General features: G+C 43.4%; 1 protein-coding gene across 4 annotated transcripts in view; it reads left to right on the top strand.

Annotated features, from left to right (window-relative positions):
• Nucleotides 1-13,951, top strand: part of CELSR1 (cadherin EGF LAG seven-pass G-type receptor 1) — a 276,729-nt gene extending 262,778 nt beyond the window's left edge. For 2 of the 4 annotated variants that reach the window (XM_019487425.2, XM_059725888.1), the window contains exons 29-35: nucleotides 1,337-1,462; nucleotides 5,621-5,757; nucleotides 6,139-6,242; nucleotides 7,642-7,809; nucleotides 9,086-9,328; nucleotides 9,745-10,009; nucleotides 11,635-13,951. In XM_019487425.2, coding sequence (XP_019342970.2) covers nucleotides 1,337-1,462; nucleotides 5,621-5,757; nucleotides 6,139-6,242; nucleotides 7,642-7,809; nucleotides 9,086-9,328; nucleotides 9,745-10,009; nucleotides 11,635-11,659 — 1,068 coding nt within the window. In that variant the 3' untranslated portion in view covers nucleotides 11,660-13,951. The remainder of the gene's footprint in view (nucleotides 1-1,336; nucleotides 1,463-5,620; nucleotides 5,758-6,138; nucleotides 6,243-7,641; nucleotides 7,810-9,085; nucleotides 9,329-9,744; nucleotides 10,010-11,634) is intronic. The other 2 variants (XM_059725889.1, XM_019487426.2) reach the window with 2 other exon arrangements.
• Nucleotides 13,952-17,662: the final 3,711 nt, after the last annotated feature.

The following is a 17,662-nucleotide window of genomic DNA, read 5'->3' as shown; positions in this document are numbered from 1 at the left end:
TTCAAACTAAGTTAGGGATAATTCAGCTGTTCAGCAGCAAACTTAATATGTTGAAAGTCATGATACACACATCAGCTCATTAATAATGTACTGTACAATTATTTATACTGCGCCTGCAGAAGTATTAATGAAATTCAGGATCCAGGTCATTGATTTGAATGTAAGCTAGGATGGAGTAACCAAAAGTTACTAGCATCTTTTGGCCTGTCTGAAATAAATTGATGGGCAGTTTACAAACAGACCTTGTTAATGGCTAGTTACCAGCTTGCAAGAGAGGCAACAGGCTGAATGTAGCGATGAACAATGTTTTTTTCCAGGTCAGAGGAGAGGCAGAAGGGTACGTCAGTGTAGGGGGGATACTTGTACTGCCACTGTCTGTGTTGCAATCACTCCATTATGGAATAAATTAATTTTAAATCTTTTCAGATCTTTGGGAGGGAACCAAAATAAAATGATCTATGATACAAGCCATCAGGAGGAGGAGGAGGAGCAGAGAAGCTGGAATTTTCTTTAAACTAACCTGGAGAGCCACCACAATGCATGACATTTCACATCACTGGCTTCTTTGAACTTTTATATACTAAAGAGACATATAATTTTATTAATGAATAATCCCATGGAGCTGAGGCCAAATGGGACTGCACCAACTGAATATTTAGAAAGTGAGCCTAAAGCTTAATGCTAGTCTTAGTAAAACTGACCTGGCTGCAGGCATGAAATGCAGGCATCCTGGGACATTGCTATTACTGAAACTTCATAAGTGGTGAATTTAAAGCACCATACCTGCAACCCAACTAAGCAACAAATTTGGCAGCTGCATCAGCTGGTCCCCAATGAGTATGTGTGTGCTGCAAAAGCACCATTAATGTATAACCCTGTCTGGCCAAGAGCAGCCCTACCACAGGTAACAGTATTATTGCCAGGAACAAGAATAATGTGCACAGTGACTGGTTGCAGGAGCTACTGCTACTTCAAAGAACAAATGGGTGTCAGCACAAGGGATCATGTTTAAGAAAGATTGCAGAATGGCCTCTACTAGTTTTAAGTGCCCAACTTCTCCCATGCTTGAGTCTGTCATTGTTGGCTATGATATTTTGATAGGTTCCAGCATGCTTATTAGTATTTGGACTCTCAGTCAGAGCACAAACTCAAAAATCTTAATTCTGAAATATATGAAGGGATCATTACAGTTTTTGCCAGTGTGGTGGAGTGCTTGTATTAAAGCATGGACAGCATACTGGAATTAGGAGGTAGTTTGAAAATGTGCACAATTTCCCTGTTGTTTTTTCAGTTAAATCTTGTACTTCTCTCCCTCTCTGTCTCTCTCTCAATCCAGGGACTTTTCATTTTCTTCTTCCACTGTATATTTAACAAAGAAGTCAGAAAGCACTTGAAGAACACTTTAACTGGAAAGAAACCTCTTCCAGATGACTCTACTGCAACAAGAGCTACATTATTAACTGTAAGAAAAAGTTTTGAAAAGGTGTTTTTGTTCTAATAGAAATTAGCTCAAATATATTTCTAGGCTGTTACTTGTCCCCAAAAAGATTAATTCCATCCCCAGCTTACAACAATTCTCCAAAAGACTATTTAAAAACAGCAGTCAAGACTCTTGAGTGTAGGAAATCATTTTGAGTAAACTGTAGCATCATGAAGCTATTAGAGCACATTTAGTTCATTCAAGTTTTTTTTTGTGCAAATGCTTACAGTGTGGAGTTTTACAAAGAACTGTAATTTTATTCTCACAGAGTTCAAAGAAGAGGTTGTATAGGTGAATTGTAGTTATGTATTTTGCTTTAAATCAGGGGTGCTCAACCTCTGGCCTGTGGGCCAGTTACGACCCACAGAGCCATCTCATTTGGCCTGCAGCACTCCACACAGGTCCAGAAATTTGTGGCAGGGTAACGGTGGCCATTAGTACAGCCATCCTCTCCCCTGCCAAATTCCCAAGCCCTATGCAGCATCAAAGCTTGGCCATGTCCCCTTTCCCCATGGGGCCAAGCCACGCACCCTGCCGCCCACCTCACACTGTGGCTTCTGGATCAGGTCTGGACCACATCCCCTTTTCCTCTGTGAAGATAGGCCAGAGGCTGACCATGCCCCTTCCCTCTGTAGGGCCAGGTCAGGGCCTGACCATGCCCTCCCCCCCTCCCCACAGGGCTGGTCAAGCTCTTTTTCCCTGTAGGGTGGTTCTGGGGCAAGCCTGCCCCCTGCACCTCTCTGTGCAGCCAGATGGTGCCCATCATACCCACCCTGAGCACCAGAGTAAGACCATTGGTCCACAGGTGGACCATCTGGCCCACCAGGGAAAAAGCTTGAGCACCACTCTTCTAAACTGATTATTTTTCAGTTTTCTAGCTCTTTAGTACAGGTGACCCTCACCATTCGTGGGGAATATGTTCTCATATCCCCTGCAAATTGCGAAATCTGCGAATAAGGCACTGCATTCATGAAGACAGTCTGCATTCATGAACACAGTGCCCCCAGCGGCTGGGAGGGGGGCGCGGGTGCAGTGGCAGCAGGAGCCTGGTGGTAGCAAGCACAAACCTCCCAAGGAGCTCCTGTAAGTGTATAAAGTGGGGTGGTTGTTTACATTACCCTTGTTATACAGGTAGGAAGCTGGGGCAGACAGATTAAGACCCAGCTCCTCAAGAGTGATTTAGGGCACCCAGATTTCAAAGAGTGCTGGGTGCTCAAGTGCTTTTGCAGATTTTGGCCCACATGCCTGATTTTCAGTGTTCTGAGCACTTGCAGTTCTAGCTAGTTCTAGCAGGAAATGACCTGCTTGGTGGAACAGAAGCGGAAAGGGATCTTGGAGTCCTAGTGGACTCCAAGATGAACATGAGTCGGCAGTGTGACGAAGCCATCAGAAAAGCTAATGGCACTTTATCGTGCATCAGCAGATGCATGACGAACAGATCCAAGGAGGTGATACTTCCCCTCTATCGGGCGCTGGTCAGACCGCAGTTGGAATACTGCGTTCAATTTTGGGCACCGCACTTCAAGAGAGATGTGGATAACTTGGAGAGGGTCCAGAGAAGGGCCACTCGTATGGTTAAGGGCTTGCAGGCCAAGCCCTATGAGGAGAGACTGGGGCACCTGGACCTCTTCAGCCTCCGCAAGAGAAGGTTGAGAGGCGACCTTGTGGCTGCCTATAAGTTCATCACAGGGGCACAGAAGGGAATTGGTGAGGTTTTATTCACCAAGGCGCCCCCAGGGGTTACAAGAAATAATGGTCACAAGCTAGCAGAGAGCAGATTTAGATTGGACATTAGGAAGAACTTCTTCACAGTTCGAGTGGCCAAGGTCTGGAACAGGCTCCCAAGGGAGGTGGTGCTCTCCCCTACCCTGGGGGTCTTCAAGAGGAGGTTAGACGAGTATCTAGCTGGGGTCATCTAGACCCAGCACTCTTTCCTGCCTATGCAGGGGGTTGGACTAGATGATCTATTGAGGTCCCTTCCAACCCTAGCATCTATGAATCTAGCCAAAGAGCAGGTGCACCTTTGCCAATGGACCAGAGGTGGGGTTGTGGAGTCCATGACAGTTCTTGCTCTGGTCCTCTCTCATCTACTTGTATCCATTAGATAAACTGGTAGTTTATCAAAAAGCCTGAGTCTGAATTGATTCAGTCTTTGCAGGTTAGTCTAACCTGGCTAGGCTAAATCACTTTGTAACCATACAGGCATCCCAGACATGCAGGCACATGGCTGCTGTGGCTCAAGCTAGAAGCAGGGGGGTGCTAGAGCAGCACTCCCTTCCTTCCACAGTACTGAGCTGAGGGGGGGAGTGGCCAGGCCCTGGCAGGACACTCTGATTAGCCTAGCAGGGAATTGATAAACAGTGTTTATCACCCCATTAAGAAAACAATAGAGGGACATTACCAGCTGCCTATTGATTCTACCTGTTGATTTAGCATGGACTTAGCCAGCATGTGGGCTGCTAGCTAATACACAGACACCTCTCTGCAAGCCAGAGGGGAGGGGAGAATTCCTGCTTAGCAGGGAGTGGTGAGGGGGAGCGGGGGGGCAGCCTGCAGTCTTTGCCGGAGCTGCAGTCAGAGAGCGCCGGGGGGGGCAGTCCTGCTGTGGAGCAGAGAGCCCCACCCAGCCCAGAGAACATGCCAGGATGCTGGGGGAGTTTGGTTTATCTTAAACCAGCAAGGGGTCTGGGACAGACATTGCATAAACTGGTTTGAGTCAAATCAGTTAAGTGTGTTACTACATTCAACCTGGTTTATCTCAAACTGGTTTCAGCCATTTTCAAGCTGGTTTATGTGCACTGAACATCTATTCTATTACAGGTTTAAACCAGTTTCTGATCACTTAAGCCGATTTATGTGTAATGTCTGTCCCAAACCGTAAAGAACATGGACTCGAGGTCATTATGTTGAAAAGACACAGCTCTGCTTATCCTTCATCACAAGCAACCATGCCACTAGCCCCCATGCTCAGTGCTTGTACAAGAGCAGCTCATGGATAAAGAACATCTGGTTTAAAGCTGAGGCTCATGAAAAAGGAAGGTGTGCTGATGGGCAAAGTAAAGCTCTTTGAAGAGTTTTCAGCCTTAGGTGCACTTGCCTTAGGTTGAAAGTACATGCCGCAAACAGTCAGTTCAGTCTGGAGACAGATTCTCTTGGATTACTTGCTGATGCTAGGCTCAAACATAGCAATATCCAGGAGTAACTCTTTCTGTCATCTCAGGTTAGATAGGAAGTGTCATCCTATCCTGACAGGCAGTGCCCTAGCCTCAGTTCCTTCTATATCGATCACCACTTGGTGGTTAATGACTCCATTACTGTGGTGCAGTCAGATTGTGTATGAGGAGGATAAATCTCATCTTTGCATGAGACAAATTTCTTGAGGGTCAGAGCTTGAGAATCAGGAGCAGACACATTCAAAAATGAAAGGTTGCTTATCATCACAGACTTCAGTACCATCTGCTTCAAATGTGAGGCACACATCCTAGATCTGTTGTCTCTAACACACACACAGCAGCACAGACAGAATAAAAGCCTTTCCAAACCAACCCCTGCACCGCATGTTCAGTTCTCCTCTTGGGGAGATATACGATCGAACCACATGTGACAGATGTTAACACTGACTCAAAGGTATTCAAATACTGCAGTAGTACTAGTATCAGAGCTGGGATTATAACTCGGGAGGTTCTCACTTGAGTCCTGTGTTCAGGCCACTCAAACTCTGGGGTGCATGAGATATGAAAGGCACTATTACCTATTGGGAGAAGCAGTTTAAACTCACATGTACTAACACAGGGGTTTTCAACCTTTTGGAAAAGTGTACCTCTGGCAGCCAGATGCGGAGTGGCTGGGGGAAGGCCTGGCACACCGCTGAATGCAGAGCAGTGGCAGCCACTGCCTGCGACTTTCCCCCTCCCTCGTGTCTGGGCAGGCTGCACTTGCACAGCAGCATGAGATGGTGCGTGGCGGCACGCCATCCCCGCCCACTGATGCATACCCCCTAGGGCCTTCTCAGGTATCCCTGGTTGACAGCCCCTGTACTAACAGTTTATTCTCTCCAGCTGCCATGTTCTCTCCTCCTGATGGTAGCTAAAGGAAAGTTGTTTTAACTGTTGTCATTCACTACTGCTATTTTTTTGTCAGCGTTCTCTGAACTGTAACAACACATATATAGAGGAGCCAAATATGTATCGTACAACTATTGGGGAATCCACGGTCTCCCTAGAAAGCACCGTCAGGTCAGCCAAGAGCCACAATAGCTACCTTGCTTATATTCTCAGGTAATCAGGTGGCGGGTGCACGGCTTTCAGGCCTTTACTTTAACTTTTCCTTTCTCCTGGCTTTTTTGAAACAGAACAAAACAAAATTGTCTTGGTTCAAATGCTGCTTGTTCCCTATGTCTTAGCAGTTTTGCTTTGTGTGGTTGTTGTCTTTGCATTTTCCTCTGTTCTTCTCATTTGCATGCAACTGTAGCGGGCAGTACGAACTCAAATTAGAGTGGAATGGCAAAAGCATTTTCCCTATTAGTTCCATGCAGTTTGCTTGCTCCGGTGGCACAAGTGACAGTGCAGAGCAGAGTTTTAAATCTCTCTCTGTCTGTCTAGTTTTTTTGCTAATAGCATATTGACCAAAATCTGTCCCCTCTTTTTTTTTTTTCTAAGGGATGAAGCTGCTCATAAGCTCAGTGGGTCTTCAAGTCAAGCAAGAGCTGGTCATACAGAAGTAGATTCTTCCATTTTTCATAGGAATCCATCAAAATCCAATGGTAAGAGACTTTGTTTGAAAACTGTTTTGAACTACACCTGGATTTCTTCTTCCTTGGCACTTAAGTATAAGATTTCATAGATTTCATAGACATTAGGGCTGGAAGGGACCTCGGAAGATCATCGAGTCCAGCCCCCCGCCCAAAGGGCAGGAAGTCAGCTGGGGTCATAGGATCCCAGCAAGATAAGCATCCAGTTTCATCTTGAAGGTGTTCAGTGAAGGCGCTTGAACCACCTCCGGTGGCAGGCTGTTCCAGACCTTGGGGGCTCGGACAGTAAAGAAATTCTTCTTTAAACAGAAGGATACTGTGCATCTGCATCTTGCTTTCCTCCTCAGTGTAAATAGCTGTAATGGCACAACTTAGATGGGGTTGCCATAGTTACCAAGTATCTTTGTCAAGGACAGTGTTTTAGAGCGAGAATGCCACAAGCACATATCTTTTTGTATCGTGGGCTGCTTCTGACCGGTTGCCACACCTGACAAAGAGCTGTTTCTGGATTCTTTTTTTTCATAAGTTGTGCACAGGTTCTTTTACTTGCTTTTTAGTTGGAAACCTTATGGTTAAGAGCTTGGAGAAGTGTCTTCCTTTACTGCACTGTGTTTTGTGTACTGAACTGAGGAGTCTCTCTCAGGTTCGCTTGGTTTATATTTAGCATGTGGATGTTAAGGCTTTTGCTGTATTATTTTGTTAGCCTATATTCCATATTTCTGACACTTCTGGGTTTTCTCAGTGTTTTATGCTAGAGGATCTGTATGTGTACCATGTATCCATTGAAGTTATTTACAGATCTTCCGTCTCTTTCTTCTCATTGCTCCATAATTCTACAGAAAATGCATAAACACTGCCAACATTCACGGACCATAGGAGCTAACAATATAGGATACAGGGGCTAAAAACAGACAACCGGTGTGATGCAGCCCTGATTAGGCCGTGGTATGACCCGCACCAAAACAGATACGGCACAGCCCATTTACACACTAGGCTTCAATGGCAATTAAGGTGAATTAGTTGCAGTTGTTCCAAGACAAAATGTTAATTTGAATAAATTACAGGTACTTAATGGGGGACATTGAGTTTGGCTGTCTATAAGGTCTGGATTTGATGTGGCACAAAATGTTCCAGTGTGACTCAAACTGGTTATCTGTTTTTAGCCTAAAAGATCCTGCCTGGTTGCCTATAATTAGCAGCCGTGTTTCATGGGATTTCCTCAAATGCAGACTTTTGCATCAGTACACTAATCTCACCTGTCATGTGAGCAACAGAATTGTATGGTGTCCATGAGCATTGTCTCTAACATCTTTCTTTCATCCTGTTCATTTGGCAGATAGGTTTACATGACCACCTGTCAGGTGCTAATTTCTGTGTTTCTTGACCCCCCCCCCCCCCCCGCCTTCTGTAGACCATGATTCTGATTCTGACAGTGAGCTGTCTCTTGATGAACACAGCAGTTCCTATGCCTCCTCCCATTCATCAGACAGTGAGGAAGATGGGATTCAAACAGCAAAGAAATGGAACACAGCTACTTCCAAAAATAATGAACGTGGCCCTCTTCACAGTACTCCCAAAGGTAGGACTACTGCTCAGGTTCTCAGAATGGCTTCCTTTCCTATATTAAAAGAAATCAGTTGAGCAGTGTATGCAACATATTGGACCAAGACAGTATAGAGCTGCATGTCTGTTGTGTTATTGTTGATGTTGTCAAGAGATCCTTGTCTCCTGGAGCTCTTTCTCCTACAGGAGTTTGTCCCCTGTAGTGAGTGAATACAAGAACAGAGGATATCTGAGCAAGTCTGCACCAGCTACTTAGAATACCAGTGCAGAATAGCAGTTAACATTGCAGTCCTGCAAAGCTGTAACTGTCTACAAACCCCAGCAGATGAAAATGGCACTGCTCAAGTAGCTCTAAATGTCAGACACAAAGTAAACTTTAACTAAACCTATCCCAGGTCTCCCAGGTTTTAAACTGATGCCTGTACAGCCAATATTCACCCAAGTTTGCAGAGCTTCAGAGTACGTTTTTGTTTAGGAGAGCATTTTTGACAAGCTCATTCACTAGTGTAGCTAGCACTGGGGCTCTGGCTAAAATGGTGGTGATAGCTTTCCATTCAGCTCTTTAAAATAAGTCTCTGGTCAGTGTCATACAGCATTATGTGATCACCTTGCAAATTGACAGTTCTGCAAAGTGTAAAAGCAATTGTGAGGATTTGCTTCATGCACACAAAACAATTTCCTGGCTTCCAAGAGACAAGCTGCACTAATATTGCAGATTTTTACTAATATTGCAGGTTTTTTTACCTACGGGTTTTTAACATTCTACCATCTGAATGCCCACACCTCCCATCACTCTGTAGAAAGGGGAATTTGCTAGCAAGAACACCATTTCTGTTTCAAGGCTAGACTACCCCTGCATACTGTGGGGAAGGGTGCCAGGAACTCCACACTGCCTCTTTAGCAGTCATGGCCAGCAGTACAACCCATCTGCTGTCCCTGGACTACCTCAAACATAGTGGCTGCTTTGTGCATTCATCCTCTTGGGTGCAACACATCTCAAATTGTGGGGAGGAGATGGTAAGGCCATGTTTTCAACACAGCCAGACGCTTAGGGGAGAAAGAAGAGCCTGTGACAAGGTACTCCAGGAAGGCCTCTGGACACAGAGTCCTCCCAGAGCTCCACTTTGGGCAATGTTAATTTAATTGCTGCCAACATGAACATTTTTAACTGGCATGAAGAAGCCTTAACAACAGAAAACCACTCCAAAGAATAAGAGCAGCCAGGCAGTAGTGGAGGGAAGAACTGTATTGTCAAACAGTGTTTTTCAAGCCAGTGTCTTTTTGCATTGCAGTTGATTCCATACCCAACCATGTGAAACCGTATTGGCCCACAGAGTGTATAACGGGAAGCGATGGGGAGGACCCTGGTGGCAAACAGAAACTGAAAGTGGAGACAAAGGTCAATGTGGAGCTCCATGGGGAAAACCAAGCGAACCACAGCAGTGAAGCACCTCAAGACAAAGAGAATGAAGGGCAGCAGAAAGAAAACAGGCCTTTGCCCCACCAGAATAACCAGCAGCCAGAACAGAGGAAAGGTAAAACAGCCAACCCACAGAGACTCCAGCTGAAGTTTCCTACAGGGAGACACTGAGGAATTTGCCAAATTCCTCCCTCACTTAACCGAGTCTAGTAGCTTTTCTGGTAATCTCCTGTAAGATTTGGGGATGAGGGGTAGAGAGGCATTCTCCAAGGTGGGCCACTGCATATGATTCATGTTTAAGCAAAACATGGGAGGGAAGGAATACCCTTCCAACAGGCTTTGGCCTATATAACCAGAGGTGTCTCCAGAGAGCCTGTAGCTCCAGGGATGTTTTTTGGGCTTGGTCAGGGCTTTGGGGACAAACAAAAAGTAAAGAGATTTAAAAGGACATTTCTTAAATGTGTTCTGATTGAGAAGATGTCACTGGTGTGCTTAAAACTCATAATTTTTCCATCCTTCTTCCTGTAATAGGTATCTTAAAAAATAAAGTCTCCTACCCTCCCCCTCTGCTGGACAAGAATATGAAGAATCGACTACGGGAAAAGTTGTCAGATTATAATCAAGCCACAATCTCATCCAGGACTATGTCCTTAGGGACAAATGATGGGATGCGTTCACCCTCGGACACAGGGGTGATGATAAAAAATCCGCGGAGAGAACAGTCTCGTGATCAGCTCAATGGGATGGCTATGAACGTCCACGTGGGAACAGTAAATGCAGAGACCTCAGATTCTGAGTAAGTGCCTGTTTGACAGCTTGCCCACTGCCCAGGATCACTGGCTTTACCCTTCACTTCCTTGCCCTGAGTTGATGTCCACACAAGTCTTTTCACTTTAGACTTTTTAGGCGATTGGATCACAGCCCTCAACCACTTGGCATCTCACAAAATAGAAAAAGAAAAACAAAGCCATAGGAAGCCTGCTCAACGATTCTGCATGTTACAGCTAAACATGTACTATAGACCAGCAGCTGGCAACCTTTAACAGTCTGGCACTGGTCTGATGCAGGCCAAGTGGCTTTGCTGGCACATCAGTGGCAGGGGCTTTCCCTGGGTCCACACTGCTCTACTTTTCCCAGCCCCTTGATCTGTAGCTGCAGTACTGGCACAGCTTCCAGCCAGCAGAGAGCTGCACTGGGCCTGGGCAGCTACAAACTGTATATACCCTGTTTCTGCTTCTCCCTACTTCCTTTCTGCCCTTCTCCATCCCCTGCCTCCCAGACCTGGAGCAGCTCCCAACCAGTTGGAGGGAGTGCCCACGCTGAAGCTGGGGAAGGAAGTCTAGGCATGGGTCCAAGCACAGGGAAAGCCATCATCCTTATCCACTCCCACCAACCACCATGAAAAACAGCCACAGAAAAGGTAGAAGGCTGAGAGCTGTAGGGAAATAGGAGGGAAGGGGTCAGAGAGTTGTTACTGCAGGAAGTCACTGATGGCAGTAGAGGGAAGGGATCAGAGATGGAATTGCAAGGAATCTAGGGAATCTGGCAGACAGGGAGAAGAGGGAGGGAGGGTGTGGAGCTGCCATGGCCAGTAACAGGGCCATGTTAATCCACAATACAATACCGGCTTAAAAGGTATTCATGGAATCCTGTTATGCACCGTGATTACTGATGAGCTATGGCCAGAGTTCAAATTATGAAAACAACGTGGAAAAAATTCTTTCTTTATACAAGTTTGTCTTTAGCTTTTCTTTAAACTACACAGTAGTAGATACTGTTATTCTTTCAACTGCCTATAGGAAATTTCTAATCAGCTTCACCAATGGCATTGTGACCTTTTAAGCCTGCACATTTTCAGGTACTGCCTGAACTACTACTCAGAACTCTTACCTGAAATTCAACCTCAGGTCCTTGGGAGCTGGCTCTTGAAAATGTACCCCAAAGTGAAAGCGAGCCAAATAGCCTAAACATGACTAATAGCTAATTGCTGCTATCATAGGAAATAGCTGGCCAACCAGCACAACTAAATATATATATTTGAAATTCTCTGTACTTTTTGTATACAAGCAGGGCACTGCTGAATAACAGCAGCTAGGGCATGAATTTCCAGTATCTTGTAAAAAAATTTTAGCATCTGAACCTTGTGTGTCATTCTAGATATTAACCAATTACACAAGCTTTTCAGATCTTCTTTTAATAATGCATTTCTCTTTGCATCACCTGTAAATAATATTTTCTGTCTCTTCTTGTCTGTTGTAATATGAGCAGTCTCTTTCTCACAAGCACTTGATTAGCGAAGTATGAGGACTTCACAGTGCATGACCGATAACTTACTAAAATGGAATAGGTAGCATCACTTGGAATTATTTGCTTATCTCTATTTAACCCTAAGCCTGCATGGTTACTTCTTCTCATGAACAGAGGCAGTAATGAAACTTCAATTTGAATCATCAGGAAACTGTGATGATGGTTGCATCCTGGGAATACTTGCTGTGATGTCACTTCCTTGGTACCTCGAATTTCACAGGAATTGCTGCATAGCAAGGATGAGGATGGTATCACTTCCTTTGCTGTTACGTATTTTGGCAGACTTCTGACTGTACGTAAAAGAAAAATCATGCCCAGGACATGCATAATGAAGCCACATTGTGGTACATTCTGCCATTTGTGAATATGTGAACTGTGCCAAAATGCATGGAGATGAATAACAGGGATTCTTTACAGTGGATGGATAACTCATATGTCTGGAAAAGAAAAATAGCAGTGCTTGCAGGGACTGCTCATCTGTACAGCCCATGCTAATGATTTTCACAGAAACCATCTCTATTCCAGTGGGCTACTATTCCAGGATAGTTAAATCAGGAAGTCAAACCACATCAGCCTTAAGGCAAGCACTAGGAGGTGCCTCTTTTTTCTTTTTCAGTATGAACCTTATGGCTTGCTGAACTCCAGAAAGAGAAATATCACACCAAGTGCCCTTTAGCATCTTTGCCAGCATTTTACCAGCCTTTATGGACACGTTGTCTTAAAAAATATCCTTTTATATATATATATATATATAAAAATGTAGATACTTTTATATATTTTGTATGGTGACTCTAAAGAAAATGTTCCATTGTATATTTTACATTTATACTCATCTTCTTAATTTGATAGTAGGAAATCAATGGAAAGAGTTTTTTGATATTTTTATATGAAAAAAAATTGCACAATTGTACTTGAATTTGGCATCTGGCAGTGTACTTAGCATTTGCATGAAACCACCCTAAGATGTGATTCAGTTTCAAAAATAGTACAGTGAAAAGGTTGAATCTAAATTGATAAGTATAATGTATAGGCTTCTATTGCCAGAATTTTTAATATTTTAAAGGAAACTATGTATTTTTATAACCTTTACTAAAAGGAACAAAAAAGTTTGTTTTTATGGCCTTTTCTCTCATATTGTTATTTAAGCACACAAAAATATTCAGAAATTAAATTTTACAACTGAAAATTCAAGTCATATCTTCAGTCAGTTGAAGATTTCAGAACAGCTCTTGTAGGAGAGAGATCAAATTGACAAATTACAACGTTTCCCTATTTAAAATAATAAAAACTTGTGTAATTTTACATGCTGGTCACCTATTGACTTTCCTTTTCATCACGTTTCTCTTGCTAAGCAACAAACCAGGGCCTTTTTCTGAGGACAAATTTGTACATTTGCCCCATTGGACAAAACCGGTGTGAAACTTGCTGCTTTGTTTCCCTTCTTTATTTTTTTCCACCTCAAGTCAGCATTTTGCTAAACAAAGCAGCCTCTAAGTTTTTTGGTTTCATTTCTCAACTGTTTGACAAATTCTTGACTATCCTGATATTCTGCACTTGCATACATATGCATGCGCACGCACACAAAGTGATTTAACGTTTCATCCAAAGTGAGCATAGTTTCACAAGTGTAAGAAAAATAAGTGTGTTGAGTCAACCAACCTCATCTTTTGGCAGTGTTTACAAAAACAAAGATGTGAAAATGTTTGTGTCCACAGCAAATTTTTAGAGAAAAGCTTGTTAGCAATTTGTTTTGGCTTGAATATCTGACTCAGAATGACTTCTCAGAATTATTCTTGTGAAAAAACATTTGTTATCTACCTTTTCTAGTGGTTAGTAGTTCATGTTATAACAATTTTTCATAGCTACCATTTTGAAAGGATATTGGCTCTCCCTTTGTATGAATGTGCATGTGAGAAAGAACAAACAGAATCAATATATCAGGATGAATAAAACACATCAAGTTAGCTAAAATTCAATAAAGTATATAATAACCTTGATTCTGTTGTATTTTTCTACATGTTAAGAGGCCTTTGGAAGGGGGAGAAGCATGCTATCTCAAAATTAGGCAACATACTGTGTGAAACTTTCTGATTGAAAATTGTTTTAAATGTTTCTGTCTGACCATCACCCCAGCTATGCGCTCAGACATACTGTATAATCTGTGTTACAGTCATTTTGCATCTGTGTATGTATATTTTGTCCCAGTGAGATGTAGTTAGTTTTTACTTTGATCAGAACTGTTGCAGTAAATAAGTGTCAGTTGTATTAATGACAGAAATTTTAAACCTATTTTTATGACTTTTTAAAAACTTTATGGCAGATTAGACACTGGAGGTTTTTTTAACAAATGTATATTTATTAATGTGCAGACACTGGAAAGGCAGCACAGATGAAAGGAGAATTTACAATAAATTAAGATTTTGAATTTGTATTCCTGTTCTGGCAGTTTATTTTTGAAAGAGTATTAAAGTTGAAATAGATGAAATTCTCGGTATCACCTCCCTTCCTTTATTTGCAAAAGGATAGTTATTTGAAAAATGCAGGCAGTAGTAAGATTTGTATATGACAGCAATCAATCAATCTCTTCTGCATACCAGGTTGAGACACTCTAAGAATGCCTGGACCCAAAGCAGCTGCTTGTGATATTTTAGCCCTTTGGTCATGCTCCTGATGCAAGGTACTAAGAACAGAAATTGGAGAGGGGAGAGACAGATTAGGTTACCACACCAATCCGCTCGCAGGCAGATGGGAAATCATGTCTAAGTTCCTTAGGCTTGTGCTGACAGCCAGGCCTCTGAGGAACTGCTGCCTCTTCTTCATGGATACAGGTGTGTGTGGAAGGGGCCTCTGGGCTCAGATCTCTCCCTTTGCTGCTACTTCCACATTTGACCTCCTAAGAGTTTTCTACTCATAGTTGAAGTTGAGGCTTGCAGGGCAGATGTAGACCCATCTGGCTTATCCAGCTGCTGCTGCTGGTCACCATGTTTATCATCACTTCTGTCCTTCAGAAATCAGATACGAATGGAAGAGAAGGTGAGAGGCCCCAGGCAAGAAAGAGAAAGGCAGGAGGCCCACCCTCTTGTGCAAATGGTCCCAGATTAGGCTCTTGGGAGAGCCCACGTCAAAGCACGGGGCCATTCCTCAGGACTGCCTGAAGTGAGCCTTAAACCAAGGACAGAATTAGAAACAACCCCCCTGGCCTCTTTCAGAGCAGAGCGTGCTCTAATAACCTGAAATAGTCCTATGTGTTCCCTAAGCCCAATTTCAGCCCCTTCCCCTGAACAAAGAAGGAGTTGTCCCTCCCCGGGGAAGAAGATCCAGCCATGCCCAGACTTAGAGGATCAAAAATAAGCTTGTTCACAATGAGAGCACAGTAGAACTGAAGCTGCCCAAGGTCAGCTATAGTTTCCTAGTTGATAGGGTCGGAAGGGACCTGAGCAGGTCATCAAGTCCGACCCCCTGCCATGGGCAGGAAAGGACGCTGGGATCAAATGACCGTGGCTAGGTGATTATCCAGCCTCCTTTTGAAGACCCCCAGGGTAGAAGCGAGCACCACTTCCCTTGGAAGTTGGTTCCAGATCCTAGCCGCCCTGACTGTGAAGTAGCGCCTCCTGATATCTAGCCTGAACTTACTCTCAATCAACTTGTGGCCGTTATTCCTAGTTACAGTTAATTGTCCTTGGTTGCACTTCTTGGGAAGATACCACATAAAGGGAATGGGAATTTCCTGTCAAGCATGAAAGACTGGGCAACTCTCCTTAGCTGGCACTGTATGTTGCTATGGCACACATCCAGGCTATCTATGCCAGCTGCTGCTGCTGGTCACGGTTTTCATCATCACTTTCCTCCAAAAGTCAGCTGTGAATGGAAAAGAAGGGGAGCAGCCCAGATATGGAAGACCACTCAAGTAGCTGCATGCATCTTGACCCACTGTCCACTGTGTTCAGCCTTACTGTCTCAACATAAGATTGAGACATGATAAAACGGTGCCTGGAATTCCAGGGTACAGCTCCACAACAGACTGCATGGTAGCCCTTCTTTAAACACAAGTTGTGAATAACCATTTTATCTTGAACTGGGAGTGCCTAGCATGCCTAGCCCTACTTCAGGGGGTTCTAGCCGTCACAGGGGCAGGGAGCAGCCAAGAGACCTACAGGTCTAGTCAGCTCAGTGCCCTGTGCAACAAAGGGAGGAAAGCAGCAATTGTCAGGACCACACAGCAGCCCCCACATCCCTGTCTTCATGGAAATAGAGTCCCCTCCATCAAGCACCCCACATTTCACACACACGCACATGCATACACACACTTGAAATACTTAGCCTCTGACAGATGGAGGGGATTTTATCCTTTTCTCAGTAACTGGCAGAGGGTTTTTAAGTAGTTAAACTGATGAATAAGTCTCTTCTAAAATAAGCAGAAATGAAGTTTATTTTCTACCTATGGGGACTCAGAGTACCGTCTTTAACTTTCCCTGAGCCTGAGGAAGGATGTGTGCCTGAAAGCTTTCCGAAAAATATTTTTTTTTCTTGCGATTTCTTAGTTGGTTTAATAAACGGTATCATCTCTGAACCAAGAGTTCCAGAGTTTTCCATTTCTAGAATAAGAGCACTTCTCCATAGTAAGCACATCCTAGACTTTCAAAACCCATCTGTCCAGTGATGGTCAAACTGAGTTCCGCTGTTTCACCCCTATAACCAGTTTGGCCATCCATGAAAAAAAGCATAAAAATTAGAGAGATTTTTTGGAGTATTTCTCTTGTTCAAATCCAGCATGTAAAAAGGCAGGAAACACAAGCTGCTAACCCACTATTTGAGAACGATATACTACGGCTCAGTACAAAAAAATGACACCCACACAACATTCACACTCCATACGTGAGCCTTTTTCTATGGAACTGCAGCTCCTTACCAGTATATTGAAATGAAATGCAGCATATGTGGAAAGCACAGGCTTTAAATAGAATTGGGAAGAAGCTATAAGACATGACAGGTAAGCAGGTTCCACTGACATGTTTGAAAATAGACAGCCAGGTTTATCTAGATTTTTGACTATTCATCTCCTTTATACAACCCTTCCTTGGAATGTAAGCGTTAAGGTGTAGACAATATACATGGAAACAAACACTGTGCCTGCTTATGAATCAGTTTCAGACAAAAGCCTAACAGCAGGATCACTACTTTTAGCAAGATGATATTGCTAATCCTGCCTACAGGAAAACAGGTTTTCTGTTTCTGATTTTTTACCGACAGCAAAGACTGGAGGTGATGTTAGGTTTAATAAGCAATTTCAGAGGAAAAAAATTGGCTATCTGGAAATGAATAATAGAATCATAGAAAAACAGGGCTAGAAGGGATCACAAGAGGCCATGCAGTCCAGTCCCTTGCTTGGGACAGAATCATCCCTGTCTAAACTGTTTCAGGCATGTGTTTGTCTAACCTGCTCTTGAAAGCTTTCATGGATGGAGAATCTACAACCTCTGTAAGTGGTCTGCTCCAGTGTTTTGCTTATATCCAACCTAAATTTCCCTGTGAGACCAACCCACATTTTCCATTTAAGACTATTACCCTTTGCCCTGTCCCTTGTAGTCACAGAGACTAGCTCTCTTCTGTATAACTACCCTTCAGGTATATCAAGACTGTTATAAACCCCCCAACCCCTCCTTCCCTCTCTGTCTTTTCTTCTCCAAACTAAATAATCCCAGTTCTTCCAACCTTTTCTCATTAAATATTTTTTGTAGATCTCTAATAATTTTTATAGCTTTCTACTGTACCCTTTTTAATTTTTCCACATCTTTCTTGAAATGCTGCACCCAAAACTGGACACAGTACTCCAGATGAACTCCCCAGTGCTGAATAGAACAGAACAATAATTTCCCTTTACTTGCAAATGACACTCCTGTTAATACAGCCTAGCATACTATTGGCTTTTTTGCAACAAGAGCACACATTCATTTTATGATTCACTATAACCTGCAGGTCCCCAGTCTGTATTTGTGTATTCAATTATTCCATCCCACATGCAGAACTGTACTTAGAATCATAGAAAGTTAGATTGGAAGGGACCTCAGGAGATCATCTAGTCCAATCCCCTGCTCAAAGCAGGACCATTCCCAACTAGATCGTTCCAGCCTTCATTAAATTT

This window comes from Alligator mississippiensis, chromosome 4, assembly GCF_030867095.1.
Source record: "Alligator mississippiensis isolate rAllMis1 chromosome 4, rAllMis1, whole genome shotgun sequence".
Classification (NCBI taxonomy): Eukaryota; Metazoa; Chordata; order Crocodylia; family Alligatoridae; genus Alligator; species Alligator mississippiensis.
Note: the sequence above shows the minus strand (reverse complement) of the source record. Positions and strands in the feature narration are given on the sequence as shown.